Here is a 16,684-nt window from a genome sequence, read left to right as displayed (position 1 = left end):
CGATAAAAAAAATAATGAAGAGAATAATTTTATTTGAGAAGAGACGAGAAAACGGACTGAAAATGCTTTCTGTTTTCTTGTTGCATTAGATTGCTAATATTGCGTTTTCATGGCGTTTTCTTTCTTCAAATTTGATTAATTTCTTATAAAATCTCCTTTGTCTTTCTCTTCAATTGAAGTTTTTGAGTTGTTCATTCCTTTTAGTAGCATTTGTCGCGAGCAGTTTGGCGCGTTTTTCAATTTACGCGTATAGTGTTTTTCCCAAACCTGATGATTAGAAGTGATCGTATCCTGAAATCAAGAATGGTCGGTCTCATCTTATTTTCGGTCCACTAAGGACCATGTTCTAAAAAAGACGACCCGAAATGTGATAATCCGACCTTTTGGACAAAATTACAATTGCGGCTATTCCTGTTTAATTGACCTCACTCATTTCTGTCGTATTCATTATTTCAGCCAGCTGTTTTCCATTGGTGGAGTATTCTTAGGTTTTACTATACTATCCAGAAATGAGTGGTCTATTCTTCTCAGATAGAAAGGGGATTGAACATACTCACCAGGCGTGCAATCTATGGGCTGTAAAGTGAACAACTGTGAAATGTCTGAATAGAATTTAAAATTCATTCTTATGTGTAAGTTATGCCATCTTTTGTTCTTATCTGCAATAAAATACTGATGACATAATCGAAAGTCAATTGTATCAGTTATTAAGAGATTGCTAAACGGATTTGGAATGTTTTTGACCTTGTTAAACCTAACGAGACTATTCGCAGCTGTAAGAGCAATTTTAGCGCATAATTCTGCTAAAAACTCAGTCTACGCTGATTTTTGTCCGCAAGTGAATTAAGCGTGTTGAATAGATTATAGTACAATCCAATTTTCTGAAACCACAAAATTCTCCATTTCTTTTTTTCATCCTCAGCAATTTTGGCAATTTAACTATCAATTGTAGTTCGTTTATGACCCGAGTAATTTTAGCGCTCAACTAACTGTTCAAATATTATTATTTATAATCACTTCTATATCATACGCTTATGTTTTGTACATAAAATTGATATTCATTCTTCTCTATCAAAAACTAATTTATACATCAAATTGAGTTGAAAGTTTGATTCTCGTAGCATTACCTGTTATTATAGCCGTGCTTTGCAGCTAGTTATAACTAGTTAGTACATTCAATTTTTGTAACCATTGAGCTCTCTACTGCTTTTTATTGTACCATTATCCACAAAGAAACCGCAAATTTGATTGTGTATATTTGAACTCTGGGCTTCAAAAATTTTTTGAAGAAATAAAATTTTGCAGTATTGCATCTGCGACTAGAGATACTTTTCGTCGAAATTACAATTTTTCGTTGTTTTAATTTGTTTGCTTCGCTTCTGGCACGCGTGTACAATAGGATATCGGTTCAGGTGTTATCAGTTTTTCAGAACGAATTTAATTGAGAATCCCTAATATATAATTCACCGCCAGATTACAAAAAATCTTGGTCCTCCTTCAGTTATTTACCAGACAACTTTACTAAAAAGTCGAACTGGTGTTTCTTACAGCGGTTATACCAGAGTAACGTGTCTTTACATTGTTTATAAAAAAGTGACGGCGACTCATTTTCAAACTGTTTATCAAGTATTGACGTGTCTTTACGCTCTTTATCTAATAGTAACGTGTCTTTTCCATTTTTTATTTAACAGTACACTGTTTATCAAGTATTGACGTGTCATTACGCTCTTTATCTAATAGTAACGTGTCTTTTCCATTTTTTATTTAACAGTACACTGTTTATCAAGTATTGACGTGTCTTTACGCTCTTTATCTAATAGTAACGTGTCTTTACCTTGTGAGTGATGGAGAGTGTGGCAGTGTTCACAGTGAGCAATGAGGTGGGATACAGAGTGGCACTGGCTCTCACTTCCAAATACAAGTAACATCATTTTCACCATCTGGGCCAACTTTTCACCCTGGAAAAATACTACAAAGTTCAATGATTTATGATCAAAAAACAGTTTTTTTTTTAAATTGAGCCCATATTTTTAGGACTGGATTTTGAAAAATTGCTCTGAAATAAGCAATGATTTTCGAGTTTTTCACAAATAAGCAATGATTTTGAATTATTCAGCTTTGCGGGTTGTCAAACATGGATTCACTTCACTAAAATATTAGATTTCAAATATAGTTAATTGCATTTATCTCATATTTTTTTTGATACCGCATCGGGGAATATTAACGTCTGTGAAAATGTTACTGTTGTACACATTCTGTTTCATTCTAATTCTTTGATAGTTCAATTAAACCCTTGTTGATAGACCTGTTTCACGCATTAACTCATCCATTCATATTTGTCTATTCCCGCGTTGTTGAATTATTGTCTGTTCAGCTGATGAGATGACTCTGTACCTTGAAAAAAAAATTGTAATCTCATTCGCTTTTCAAATTCAGTTGTTGAATTTAATCTTGTTCTCGCTCCGCGTTTTCCTTTTTAGAAAACTTCAAAGTAAAATCCGACCTATTTTCGATTTTCTCTTTTCGAAGCTGGCTTGTGACATTTGAATCGTGATTTCACACCGCCAATTATAATAGCAATATTCTCCCGCAAGACACGGATTTAGAGCGTTTTGGTCATATAAAAAAGCCTGCAACCTAATCTTTGTATCATTTGCCATAGTTCTTGTGGACCAACTCTTCTTTATTTTTGTATGTCTGAAAAAATATACAAGGTGAAGATCTGTTTTAAACTTATGTCAGTGGGTAAGCTGAAAAAGAAAACAGGTTGACCAATGAAATTTTCAGGATAAAAGTTCTTATCTCACCGATTCATTAATGTCTCGAACCCAAACAATTTTTCGCTAGCATTTAATTGCATGACTAAAAAAACAGAGTTAGGTTTTGAAATCTCACCTTCAAGCTTGCATAAAATATAGTTTGAGAAACTGAACTTTGGAAAAAAATTTCTATGTGTGCTGATTTTTTGATACTTTCCATTTTTTCCACCTGTCATTTCTTGGTTTTTGTTTTTTTTCTGTTAGGACGTTGGAACTGACAAAAAAACGATAAAGTTTTTTCTGCAGCTTTGCGGGTTGTCAAACATGGATTCACTTCACTAAAATATTAGATTTCAAATATAGTTAATTGCATTTATCTCATATTTTTTTTGATACCACATCGGGGAATATTAACGTCTGTGAAAATGTTAGTTGTACACATTCTGTTTCATTCTAATTCTTTGATAGTTCAACTAAACCCTTGTTGATAGACCTGTTTCACGCATTAACTCATCCATTCATATTTGTCTATTCCCGCGTTGTTGAATTATTGTCTGTTCAGCTGATGAGATGACTCCGCACCTTGAAAAAAATTGTAATCTCATTCGCTTTTCAAATTCAGTTGTTGAATTTAATCTTGTTCTCGCTCCGCGTTTTCCTTTTTAGAAAACTTCATCAACGTAAAATCCGACCTATTTTCGATTTTCTCTTTTCGAAGCTGGCTTGTGACATTTGAATCGTGATTTCACACCGCCAATTATAATAGCAATATTCTCCCGCAAGACACTGATTTAGAGCGTTTTGGTCATATAAAAAAGCCTGCAACCTAATTTTTGTATCATTTGCCATAGTTCTTGTGGACCAACTCTTCTTTATTTTTGTATGTCTGAAAAAATATACAAGGTGAAGATCTGTTTTAAACTTATGTCAGTGGGTAAGCTGAAAAAGAAAACAGGTTGACCAATGAAATTTTCAGGATAAAAGTTCTTATCTCACCGATTCATTAATGTCTCGAACCCAAACAATTTTTCGCTAGCATTTAATTGCATGACTAAAAAAACAGAGTTAGGTTTTGAAATCTCACCTTCAAGCTTGCATAAAATATAGTTTGAGAAACTGAACTTTGGAAAAAAATTTCTATGTGTGCTGATTTTTTGATACTTTCCATTTTTTCCACCTGTCATTTCTTGGTTTTTGTTTTTTTTTTCTGTTAGGACGTTGGAACTGACAAAACAACAATAAAGTTTTTTCTGCAGCTTTGCGGGTTGTCGAACATGGATTCTTTTCACTAAAATTTTAGATTTTAAGTTTAGTTATTATCATTTAACCCATAAATTTGTCGATACACGCATTGGGGAATTTTGTAAATATGTTGCTATTCAAAACACATTTTCTTTCATGTTAATTCATGTCTTTTTAGTTCTATTCAAGAAAACCCTTTTTGGTAGACTTGTTTCACGCATTAATTCAATCCTTCATTTTTATCCATTTCCCGCGTTTTTGAGTTATTGTCTCTTCAACTGTTGAGCTAAATCCGTACATTGAAACAAATTTTGTAATCTCATATTTGCTAATCAAATTCAGTTGCTGAATTTTATCTTGTTCTCGCTCCGCGTTTTCCTTTTTAGAAAACTTCATCATCTATTTTCGATTTAAGCCTCTCAAAGCTCGCTTGTAACAATTTGAAACGTGATTTTGCACCGCCAATTACAGTATAAACAGTATCTAGCAGATTTCGAGCGCTTGACAGATTTCGAGCGCTTTGTCAATTTTCTTATTCATTGTTTTGTTTTAAACAACTTGTTGGCAATTGAATTAAAACTTTTTTTCAAACAATTTTTAGGCACCCAATGGTGCTGTTTTTGGCAGTTAAAACAGTCTGTTACCTAAATTTTCATCAGTTGCAATAGTTTTTGCGGACCAATTAATTACTTTTGAATGTCAGAAAAAAATCCAGGATAAATTCATTGATGTCTGTAAATATGTTACTTTGTAGCCAAGTCTTGTAACCAAGATTTGTAACCAAGTTTGGGCTTCAAACTTGGTTACAACAATGAGTACTTCTTTTTAGACATGCAGGTCAAAATGGTCAAATCGATATTTATTTTTTGGCTTCTTAATGCATTCTTTCCAATAAAGAAGAGATAATATTAGTGGGCTGACTCTCTCAAACATTCTATTGGGGAATGAAATTATATGCGACAGATTCTTTTTGGATCACTCATTTTTGACCTTCCGATTATTGATGGAACAAAATGGCGAGTGGTATCAGGCAAAAGGCCCCTGAAAAAAATAAAATTGCTCAAAATAGCTTCTCTTTCTACTGCATAGAACTCAGGTTGAAACACAATAAAAAAAAAGAACATTGTTAATTTCCTCTGGTACACATAAGTATAAAAAGCAAATGGTAAAAGAGGCAATGTAAAGTTAAGAATATAACATTATGTAAAATTATAAAATCATTAAATTACTTAACTAAAAATTTGACCTTACATTATTAAAAAATGGCCTAAAATGCGAACATAAAATGTTCTCACAATTTTATATGTACATCGTGAAGATTAAAAATTAAAATTAAAATCTAATGCTCTCAATATCATCTTTTATATCAGTTACTTTTGGGTCCTTCAAAAATTCTTTCCAAAAATATTCTTTCAGTTGTTTTTTTTAAGGAAGCTTTCGATGTTGTTTTCAGTCTAATATTAGAAGGCAGACTATTATAAATTGGAATGGCTTGTGCAATAAAAGAATCAGTTAAAAACTTATTGTTCTTTCTTATATCGAAAGTTACTTTTTTTGACCTGTCATGTTGTTTTATTCTCATGGTAGAGAGAGGTTCAATTTTATACGCTGGAAGATCGTTGCTGAGTAAGCGAATAAAATATTTTGAGCAACGATATTTCAAGAGAAAAGAAACTGGTAGTATTTTGTTGCGAAGTTTGAGATCTGTAGACCGATCGTATTTTCTATTAAAAATGGATTTTATTCCCCAATTCAATTGTTTTTCTAAAGTTGTGAGTAATGACTTTTGCAACCCTATCAGAATTAGAGCGGAATAATGTAGATGACTTATTACTATTGCATTAAGTAATAAGACTTTCGTTTTCTGTGGTAAACTTTTACTTAGTGTATTCAAAACTTTTATTCCACAAGCCATTCTCTGAAGAATCTTTTTCACTTCTCCATCAAATTTTAGTTTGCTGTCTATAATTACGCCAAGATACTTCACACTATTTGATTCTGCTATTCTTTCATTGTCAACATTCAGAACAGTATTTGTTAACCTCTTCCTGGTGCTGAACACAATATATTCTGTTTTTTGTTTGTTCACTACTAACTGGGACTTTGCAAAAAAATCAATAATTTTTGAGATGTTATGTTCAAGTTTTGTTTTTGCCGATATTTCATCAGTGTCGGATGTAAAAAGAAAAGTGTCGTCTGCGTACTGTACAACCGTGCAATCCTCTTCAACAATCTTTGCTAAATCGTTGACGTAAATGTTAAATAATAGAGGTCCTAAAATAGTACCTTGTGGAACTCCTCTCTTCAAATTTATCCAGTCCGATTCAATTCCATTCAGAACAACTCTTTGCGTTCTTTTACTCAAATAATTCTCTACTAAATTGGTAGCATGTTCGTCGAAACCTATATTTTCTAGTCTCCGTAACAGTATTTTGTGGTTTATAGAATCAAAAGCCTTTGAAAGATCTAAAAACGCCCCTGTAACATTTTTTTTCTTGTTGAGTTCTAATCTTATTTGTTCTGTCGATTTCAGGATAGCATCAATTGTTGAAATTTGTTTTCTATAACCAAATTGACTAGCCGACAATAATTGCTCCCTTTCGAGGAAACTTGTGATTTGTGAATTGAACGCCTTTTCAAAAATTTTTGACAAAGCAGAAGTGACAGAAATAGGTCTATAATTGAGTGGGTCTTCGGGATTCCCTTTTTTGAAGAGTGGAGTTACACAAGCTTTTTTAAGATCTTCTGGAAATTTTCCTTCTGTAATGAATTGATTAATGAGATAACATAGTGGTTCCGCTATCGCTGCTTTAGCATCTTTTATTGCCCAAGCTGGTATTTTTGAAGGACCGACTGGTTTACTTGCATTCAAAGAATCTATGAGCACATTTGTTTCCTTGGTTGTTATATATCGGAAATTGAAACACTTTCTCGGCGCAGTTTTAGGAGGAATGTTGTTTGTTTGTTGCAAGCCAATAAACTCTCCTAGAGTCGAAAATCTGTAATTTAGAAGATTTGCGATTTCCATGGGCTTTGTTATCTTATCACCAAAACTGTTTAATAAAGATTGAATTCTTGCTTGAGTCTTTTCTTTATTACGAAGATCTTGAATGAATTTCCATCTGGCTTTTTCACTGTTTAACTCCATAAAACTTGAAAGAAGTTGTTTTTCTTTTTGACGGATTAAATCATTTTTAGTTTCATCATCGCTAATTCTTGAAAACTGTCTTTTTGTTTCCTCACATAACCATTTTTCTTGAAGCAAGAATTTTGGTTTATCTGTTCTAATATAACAGGTTTCAATTGGAGCATGTAGTGCTAATGCTCTTTCAATAATTCTTTGAAATTCTAATAACATCATATCTCCTGTTACTGCACCGTAAAAGTGTCTCCAGTCTGAATTTTTAATAAAATTTTGGAATGCTATGGCTGAATATTTTTTTTTGTCAAAAAACTTTTTCTTTGTAGTTTTTGATTTTAGCATCACAGATTTAAGAACTGTGATTGTTGCAAAATGATCAGTTTTCAAAATCGTATCCGCTACTGTGCCAGTTTCGAAATCGTCTGTTATGATATAATCGATAAGTGTTGAAGAAGAGTTAATCATTCTTGTAGCTGTGTCATTATTCGTTGGTTTAAGGTCATATGGAGAAATTACAGATTGCAGCAGACTTCTGTCGCGCTTTGCAAAATAGTTTAAATTGTAGTCTCCAGCAAGTATGACAGATTTTCCTTCAGCCATAGCAAGATCAATTCCCAGGACCAATTTTTCCAAAAACATCTTAACAAATTTTTTTTCCGGACAGTATGATAAATTCAAAACGCATTTCTTTTTTTGTATGCTCAACTCAACCCATAAACTTTCAAAAATTGTATCCGGAAAGCAGTTGAGATCATCGCGGAGACGAGGTTTTAATAATTTTGGAATGTACATGATAATACCACCACCTTTTGTTTTTGTTGTTTGGATGCGATCTTTTCGAAAACAGTCAAAGTTTTGCTTATCTATATGCCAAAATTCTTCCGGATGGTTTTGTGACAACCATGTTTCACTAAACGCATATATGCAGTTGTAACCAATGTCTTGAATGAGTTCTTTCAACAGCAGATGTTGTCCTGCTAAACTTCTGGCGTTTTGATGTAGAATTTTTATTCTGGAATCAAATAATTTTAACTTTTTCATCATAAGTGCATATGGCAGAACTGGTCCAGGGTTTATTTCGATATCACCACTTTTTAGTAGAAGATACCATATAACAACCAATAAAAAGGAAAAGTTGAATTTGGATGGTGAAGCACATTGTTTGCTGTTACAGATTCCTTTGAATGAAGGTATTCGAGATGCATAAGGAAGACTGTAAAAACATTCTGAAATACTATCGGAGGATGTGAGTAGTACACATAGTATAACTATGAGTCGAATACCTGCCATTTTTGGTTATATCTGATTATAAATCATTACACGTTGCAAAATAGCTTAAAAACAACAGAAACTGCAGCTAAAATCCATTTGTATAACGATATGTTTGTCTCCATCGTTTGTAAGTGTTAGCCCTACTCACGTATGCACTTTGAGAATATTGCAAAGGTTGTAATCGAACAAGATTACAAGAAGTTAAAAGAAAATGACTTAAAACTGCGTTTTTAATAAACGGAATTCCCTGCTGAAAATTAAAATGTATGTCATCGTAAAAGAGAGCGTTGTAATTTGCCATTTGACTCAACATGTTGCACACAGGAAGTATTTTGATTTTTTCAGTGTTTTCTTGTGTAATATACTCTCGCAGTTTTTCATTGAATTCATAAATTTTGTTGTTTGTCTGTTCGTTTTTCGGCAATTTTTTTAAAGGAGGCACTTCCATCAATACCAATGATTCTGGGCTGAACTTTTCCTGTATTGCAGAGACAAGATCTTTGTAATCTGAGAATAATGTTTCTAAATGATCACTTTTTTGTTTTAGAATAGCATTGGTCCCATCCTGTAAAATAACTGTTTTCATCTTTTTTTGATCGTAACCCTGTAATAATTGCAATTTCTCCTTTGTTGTCGAGCCTGGGTAAGCATGTATACTGCAGTCCTGAGGAAATGTCCGATCTCTTGCCAGGTGTTTGATTATACTACTACCAATTAAAAAATTTTCTGTTTTCTCCTCGATCTCTAATGTTTCAAACTTTCGAATAAAAACGTCATTTTTTGCACTCGTGTTAATCGTTGGTGTTATAATAGCTGAATTAGTTGTTACCTGTGTCGATTTTTTAAGGAATTCACTCACGGTTACCACATGCTCGGCGATGAGACTGTCCTTCTCCTCTAATTTTTGATAAAGTTCGCAATAAATTTTATAAAGATCCGCTTTTGAATAACTATTAAACTTTTCTGCAGTCATCATCATGATTGGAATATATTACAGGAGGATATTTACAGGAGTAATTTACAATTATTGATATTTACAATTAGAACTATGTTACAGAATCTGTTGCTTAAAAAGAACTATTGTGCTAACGTTTAAAACTAGCAATGCATAAGAAAGTGTTTAAAAAATGAAGGTCACGAAGCAACTGTACAGAATGAAAGAATTGCGTGTTGTGTGAAAAGTGTTGTTTGAAAGTGTTGTGTGAAAAGAGTAGTGTTGAGTCATTAAAACTCATTGCATATCCCTGATTGATTTTGTAGTTTCAGACGAAATGATATTTGATTTTAAAGCCCATGCAGCATAGAATATTGACTAAATTGTTAAAAACGGAACATCAGATTGACAGACAAGGTTTTTGAAATATTTGAAAGATTAGTTCTGGCTGAAGTAATCAGGTTTACTGAACGGGCTGGGAAAAATGTTTTGGCTTCATAATAATTTCTGTTTCTTTCTCCAGATTTTAATTTAATTTTCTGTTTAATTTTTGAGTCCACCTTAAACCGAATCAAAGGGTGTTAAAATTTTTAAATAATTCGAAGCGTTTCACCAAAAAAATCGGCATCCAAAAAGATACCTTTTTTCATCCAGTTTTAAACTTTTTTTACTCTTGACTCAAGAGTAAAATTTCAAACTAATTGCAATTTATAACACAACCGGGTTGACATCACAAATTTTGAGTAGTTCCATGCTGAAATTTGACAATTGCTAAAACAACTGTTTCGGAGCAATTAAACATAGAATGTTCAATTGCTCTCAGTCAAAGTATTTAGCAATTTTTTTTATCATGTTGGTCTTTGTTTAAGCCATTTTCGCTTGACCAGTTTTCGTCCGACTCATTCGACTTGTCGGGATAAACAGGTAGCGTCCAGTGAGGCATTAAGATCTCTTAGAGTCTTTCGGCCCACTAGTCTCCAAGTATAAAATTCAGAAACTGTGTAGGAGTTTCATACTTAAGGTTTAAAGGGCACTTCTTAGAGCATTTACTTGAGCGGTAGTTAGCTTAGCGTTTTCTAAAACGCCCCGGGTCTTTTTTATAGCAGTCACTTTTGATCGATTCCAAAAAATTTTTCTTTCTTCAAGGAAAGTCAAATCAGGATGTTGCTTGCCATGTTTCATATGTTCCATGAGAATCTAAACGGTTAGAGTCTGACAAAAGTGTTTCCATCCGCAAGAACTCTTTATGGGCTATCATGGAGAACTATGTCGGCATTTATTTCATCTTTAACATATTCTGGCGAACTTTTCCGAAGTTTTCAATTAACTATTTTCAACTGGCCGTTCTTGATTCATTTGGCTAATCAATGCAAAAACTCGAGAATGTTCCATCTTTAAACAATTATCCCAAAACAGCGACGATAATATTTAATTGTATTAAACTTGCATGAGTGCTCTATTCGGGTCAGATTTAATCAAAGTTCTTGATTTAGAGAAGTGGGAATATGCGCGCAAACTCATTTTACCGAGCCTTTTTATTAGTATTAATTAGGGTAATTAGGATAATTAAGATAGTAAAATTATATTTGCAACTTAATTTTTTCGTTCCCGATTGGTTGAATTTTGTTCAAATAAAGGTTGTTCAAATTAACACTGCTCATAGAACTTTCTTTTTTATTAATTGACCGAAAAACTTCTGTTATACTGTCATTTCTTTAGTTTTGTTTTCATTGTTGCTTTTTTTAATACGACTGTCAAGTGTCTTGCAAGCACTACTTGGTTTAACCAGTTCCTCAAATGTGCAGTGTTCGTTACCCGAAAAAAAATCAATTTTGTAAAATTGTTTTTTTTTTCAAATCTGGCGCATTCCTTTAGTGTAGCGCTTCTGGCTATAACTAGCCAAACTCATGTTTAGAAAGTAAAATGCAAAAATGGCAGTTATGAATTTTCGGGAAAAAACCAATGCAATCAATAGATGGAAATCGGATGAACAGCTAAAATTCTCAATGAAATCCGACCACCGGGTAATAAGAGAACAACCAAACGCGAATCCCAGAATCATCTGATTAGAACAACCCCGGCAGGTTTTCCCTCCTATACCTTGACTTTCACGCAGAGGGGCCATCAATGTTGCGATATCTAGGGTTCGGGCCGTGATTCCCTCAGACGGAGACCCTGTCAAGATCCAAACTCTAGAGTCACAGGGTGCTGATGTATTCAAGCTGGATGAGTTCACACCTGACAGTGTGGGGAGTGTGCTGCGAGGGTGCTATTCTTGTTTCCTAGCAACCAAAACTGTATTCACTGAGCCCAACTTTCAACATAACGAAGTGAGTGTTTTTCATTCAACCCAGTTTTGATTCAGATAACTGATGAGCAAAGAAAAGTTCCAAATAAAGGCGACACTGTCATAAAACTTGCTAAAACACGCTTATGCACATTATCAATTGCCTAAGCTCGGCAACGCCAGAAAACAAAACGCTGTAAAAGCAACTTTTAGAGGTGACACCTCGACCCGGGTCAGAAATTCTGGCGTTACAGCTATATGGTTCTCGACGAACGCCAGAAGTTCTGTGACTTCTAGCGGAGTGACCTGACCTATAGTTCACCAGGTGGTTCAGCATTCATCACTTAGTCTTTCGCAGACACAGCTAGTTATCAGATGCTTATGTTCTATGCTAATTATTTATTAAGCTGGGGCTATTATTGGCCTTCTCTTGGTTTTTTTACAATTCAAAGAACTTGAATTGTATTGGGGCACTGTCTTTTTTTAAGATCTGTTCACACATTTTCATCATTTTTGAAGTCAAACTGGAGTAGTGATTTTGGTAACGTCGAAACAGGAAATGGAACGAAAAAGCGAGTGGTTTTGCAGCGTGAAATTTTTCGCTCTAAATTTAAAGTAGAGTGAGAAAACGGTGTTAGAACAAAAATTCGCTTTCTCGCTAGTGATTTTTTTGTTCACATAAAGGCAATTTCACTTAGATTTTTACTGTTTTTATCCTTTTTTTGGATTGGATTTTCTAAATGGTTTTTCCCATCCATTCATAGTCCGTTCTAGGTCTAGTTTGCTGTTTAGTCAATGAAAATTCTTTGAATTGTACGTCAGGACTTGTCTGCTATGTTTTTTTATTTCGTCGTCGTGATTTTTGTTACGACCATATGAAGTCACTGCCACTTCAAATCTTTTGTTCATTCGCGTGATCAAATTTTTGGTCACACTTGACTTACTCACTCTCAAAAATGACTTCCTCACTTTGAAATGGACTTTTATTACTTTAATTCAAAGAGATAAAGTCAAATGGGTGTGTGTCACTCTAAAGGTTATTTGAGAGCAGCTAATAGAGGCATCAAAAACTTTTTGATGCCTCTATTAGCTGCTCTCAAATAACCTTTAGAGTGACACACACCCATTTGACTTTATCTCTTTGAATTAAAGTAAAAAAAAGTCCATTTCAAAGTGAGGCATTTTTGAGAGTGAGGTAAGTCAAGTTTGACCAAAAATTTGATCACGTGAATGAACAAAAGATTTGAAGTGGTAGTGACTTCATATGGTCGTAACAAAAATCACGACGACGAAATAAAAAAACATAGCAGACAAGTCCTGACGTACAATTCAAAGAATTTTCATTGACTAAACAGCAAACTAGACCTAGAACGGACTATGAATGGATGGTAAAAACCATTTAGAAAATCCAATCCAAAAAATCGATAAAAACAATAAAAATCTAAGTGAAATTGCCTTTATGTGAACAAAAAAAATCACTAGGGAGAAAGCGAATTTTTGTTCTAACACCGTTTTCTCACTCTACTTTAAATTTAGAGCGAAAAATTTCACGCTGCATAACCACTCGCTTTTTCGTTCCATTTCCTGTTTCGACGTTACCAAAATCACTACTCCAGTTTGACTTCAAAAATGATAAAAATGTGTGAACAGATCTTAAAAAAAGACAGTGCCCCAATACAATTCAAATTCTTTGAATTGTCAAAAACCAAGAGAAGGCCAATAACAGCCCCAGCTTAATAAATAGTTAGCATAGAACATAAGCATCTGATAACTAGCTGTGTCTGCGAAAGACAAAGTGATGAATGCTGAACCACCTGGTGAACTATAGGTCAGGTCACTCCGCTAGAAGTCACAGATTTTCTGGCGTTCGTCGAGAACCATATAGCTGTAACGCCAGAATTTCTGAACCGAGTCGAGGTGTCACCTCTAAAAATGGCTTTTACAGCGTTTCGTTTTCTGGCGTTGCCGAGCTTAGGCAATTGATAATGTGCATAAGCGTGTTTTAGCAAGTTTTATGAGTGTCGCATGTATTTGAACTTTTTGGTTTGTCTTTTTTCCTGTTTTTTTTTAGACTGCAAGTCTACGAAGCTATTTCGGCTATTTTCTGGCAATCTGCCGGCTATGTTTTTTGTCTTTTGTTTTGTCTCTTTTTCGAATACTGCAAATACTCTCCGAATTGACAATGGTTGTCATCACTCATTATTGAATGCAAATAATGCTCAATTGGAGACGCAATAAATCCCCGGGACGAACGCATATATAACTATCTCAATAATCATGTAATTTAATAGACAATTCCTGGTAATCATGACTCATAGAGGGTTTTCTGGAATCATTTCAAACATCCTAAGATCATGAAAGCGATTTAATTGAACTTTAAGAGAATATACGAAGCCAGCAATGACAGGGAAATTTACTTACCCAATTTTGCAACTGAGACCAAAAAAAAGATAATTCTCTTTTGTAGCGTTTCTTAGATTCATCCCCAGTCGACAACATTAGTTTATCTTTCAGGAATCTGTCTGATTCTGACATATAGATAGTTATCTTTCAAAATCTGCAGAAAAATGATCTCGTTAGACTCTGCCAGAAAAATGTTTATCTGGTAGAATCCGCCAAAAATTGATTATCTGGATGAATCTGCCTGAAGAATGACTATCTTGCAAGATTCTGACAGAAAATGTTTACCTTGCATTATTCTACCAAAAAAAACTTCTCGTTCGGGTTGAGCTCAAATTCAATTGGTTAATAATATCTGATTTGCTCAAATTATTTTCTCAGAAAGTTATTTCCAGTGCACTTGTCTTGTCGACTGTCAAAATAGCCCAATAATGAATAGTGCTTGATTAAAAAAAATTGCTTGATATGACGATTTAATGAGTTACTTTTCAAAAAGTTATTATATGAGTATATTGCACCTAGAGTAGATGGCTTACTTTTGGTGCCTCGTGAAAATCAGTTTATTTTCGACGCATTTTTTAATATTTATGTCACTTTTTCGAAAATGAGAATAATTTATTTGATTATTCTGATCAGCGTTATCAACTCACTTAATTGGCAAAAAGATTACTGATTAGCCCAAAGAAATTTTTATCTTATAAGAATTTGACAGAACAGTTTTTATCTTGTGTTAATCTGACAAAAAGATGAATCTCCCGAAGATTCATCGTTCTCTAAAAATCTGTCAGAATTTGCTAGATTCCTACAAGATAAGCATATATTCTCGGCTAGGGTTTGGTGATACTATGGTATTACGAGAACTACAAGAGGTAGCACAAAAATTTCAGGGCACAGTTTTAGATTAAGGAATCTTTGCAACAAAAACTCAGATTTAGTTCTCATTATTATTAAAAGATTATATACAGTTGTCAGTTTTTGTAAACAGAAAGAATTACGGATCTTAGAGATCTTTGAAAGATCATAAAACATTTTTCGGAATGTTAAGTTATATTAGATCTTTTGTTTTCATTGAAATCATAAAAAATCTGAGTGCGGTTACTGAAAATTTTGATCCTGGATGAACACCAAAAATTCGGTTAGAAAGAAAAAGATAATAATTGACTTTATTTTTTATCTTTGGCATATAACATAACATAGAATTCACAAAAAAATAAGTCAACTTAATTAACTTGAAACGAGTAACCTGTTTCTGAAACTATTGTTGTTACTTTAATTTTGCTGTGAATTAATTGTTACTGAATTCATTGATTGAGACAGCTAGGACTCTTGAAGAACAATTTAAGTAAAACAGTTATAACACAATTTTGTTTGTTATAAAAACTTTCAACTTGTTACTTACAGCACTTGTTTGGAAGTCTTCGAGCAAAAATTTTTTGTTTCTGGTGTTGAAACATTTACTCGGCTTCAAATGATTTTGCCTTAGATAAGTATAATGATTATAACGGATTTTTCTAAGCAATTTTGTCTAAAGTTTGTCTTAGATCTAGTTTAATCCAAAAAATGTCTAAATTGACTGCTTTAACACGTTCTATTCTCTGTATTTTTTTCCCTATTAATATATTTCAGAACCTTTGGCCCTCTTTTTTGTTGTGGATGTCCAAGTTGATCTTATGAAGCATTTCAATAAGTTCAAACCGAATAGACTCTCTGCCCTTTACAGTGTTTTTGGGAGAAGAAAACAGAGGAAGGCTAGAGCTATTTTCCAGTAGCCAGAGGAATTGAATAATTTATTTCCGATTGCTATTGTTTCGATAATTACCTAACTCATGTCAAAACACCCCGAGGCGAAGTTTCGATGAAAAATCCTCTTGTAAGTTCTTAAACGATAAAAATTCTGTCTTATCAGATCTTACATGATAGAAATTCCTCTTGTAAGTTCTTACACGATAAAAATTCTGTTATCAGATCTTTTACGACAAAAAAATCCTCTTTTAAGTTCCTACACGATAAAAATTCTGTCTTATCGGATCTTACACGATAGAAATTCCTCTTGTAAGTTCTTACACGATAAAAAATCTGTGTTATCAGATCTTATACGACAAAAAATCCTCTTTTCAGTTCCTACACGATAAAAATTCTGTCTTATCAGATCTTACACGATAAAAAGTCCGTCTTATCAGATCTTACACGATCAACATTCGGAAAGCTATGACTCTTTATTTTTAAGATTTATTCAGATCTTATACGCTAAATATTCTTGAAGTACGGCATGCCCTTCATATTGATGACACCTCAGAGTTGCTTTCAAGCAACATCCGAAAAATTACAGCATGTCTAAAGTTTGTATTAGATCTAGTTTAATCCAAAAAATGTCTAAATTGCCTGCTTTAAAGCGTTCTATTCTCTGTATTTTTCTATTAATATATTTCAGAACATTTGGCCCTCCTTTTCGTTGTGGATGTCCAAGTTGATCTTATGACGCATTTCAATAAGTTCAAACCAAATAGACTCTCGGCCCCTTTACAGTATTTTTGGGAGAAGAAAACAGAGGAAGGCTAGAGTTATTTTTCAGTAGCCAGTGGAGTTGTATAATTTATTTCCGATTGCTATGGTTTCGATAATTACCTTACTCATGTCAAAACAACCCG

General features: G+C 33.6%; 1 protein-coding gene across 1 annotated transcript in view; it reads left to right on the top strand.

Annotated features, from left to right (window-relative positions):
• The first annotated feature begins 778 nt into the window (after positions 1-778).
• LOC142347867 (nmrA-like family domain-containing protein 1) overlaps positions 779-16,684 on the top strand; it is a 34,425-nt gene continuing 18,519 nt past the window's right edge. Inside the window, exons 1-2 of the mRNA XM_075399008.1 lie at positions 779-1,921; positions 11,493-11,679. Coding sequence (XP_075255123.1) covers positions 1,845-1,921; positions 11,493-11,679 — 264 coding nt within the window. The 5' untranslated portion in view covers positions 779-1,844. The remainder of the gene's footprint in view (positions 1,922-11,492; positions 11,680-16,684) is intronic.

Source organism: Convolutriloba macropyga, chromosome 10, assembly GCF_964194025.1.
Source record: "Convolutriloba macropyga chromosome 10, txConMacr16.3, whole genome shotgun sequence".
NCBI classification, from domain to species: Eukaryota; Metazoa; Xenacoelomorpha; order Acoela; family Convolutidae; genus Convolutriloba; species Convolutriloba macropyga.
Note: the sequence above shows the minus strand (reverse complement) of the source record. Positions and strands in the feature narration are given on the sequence as shown.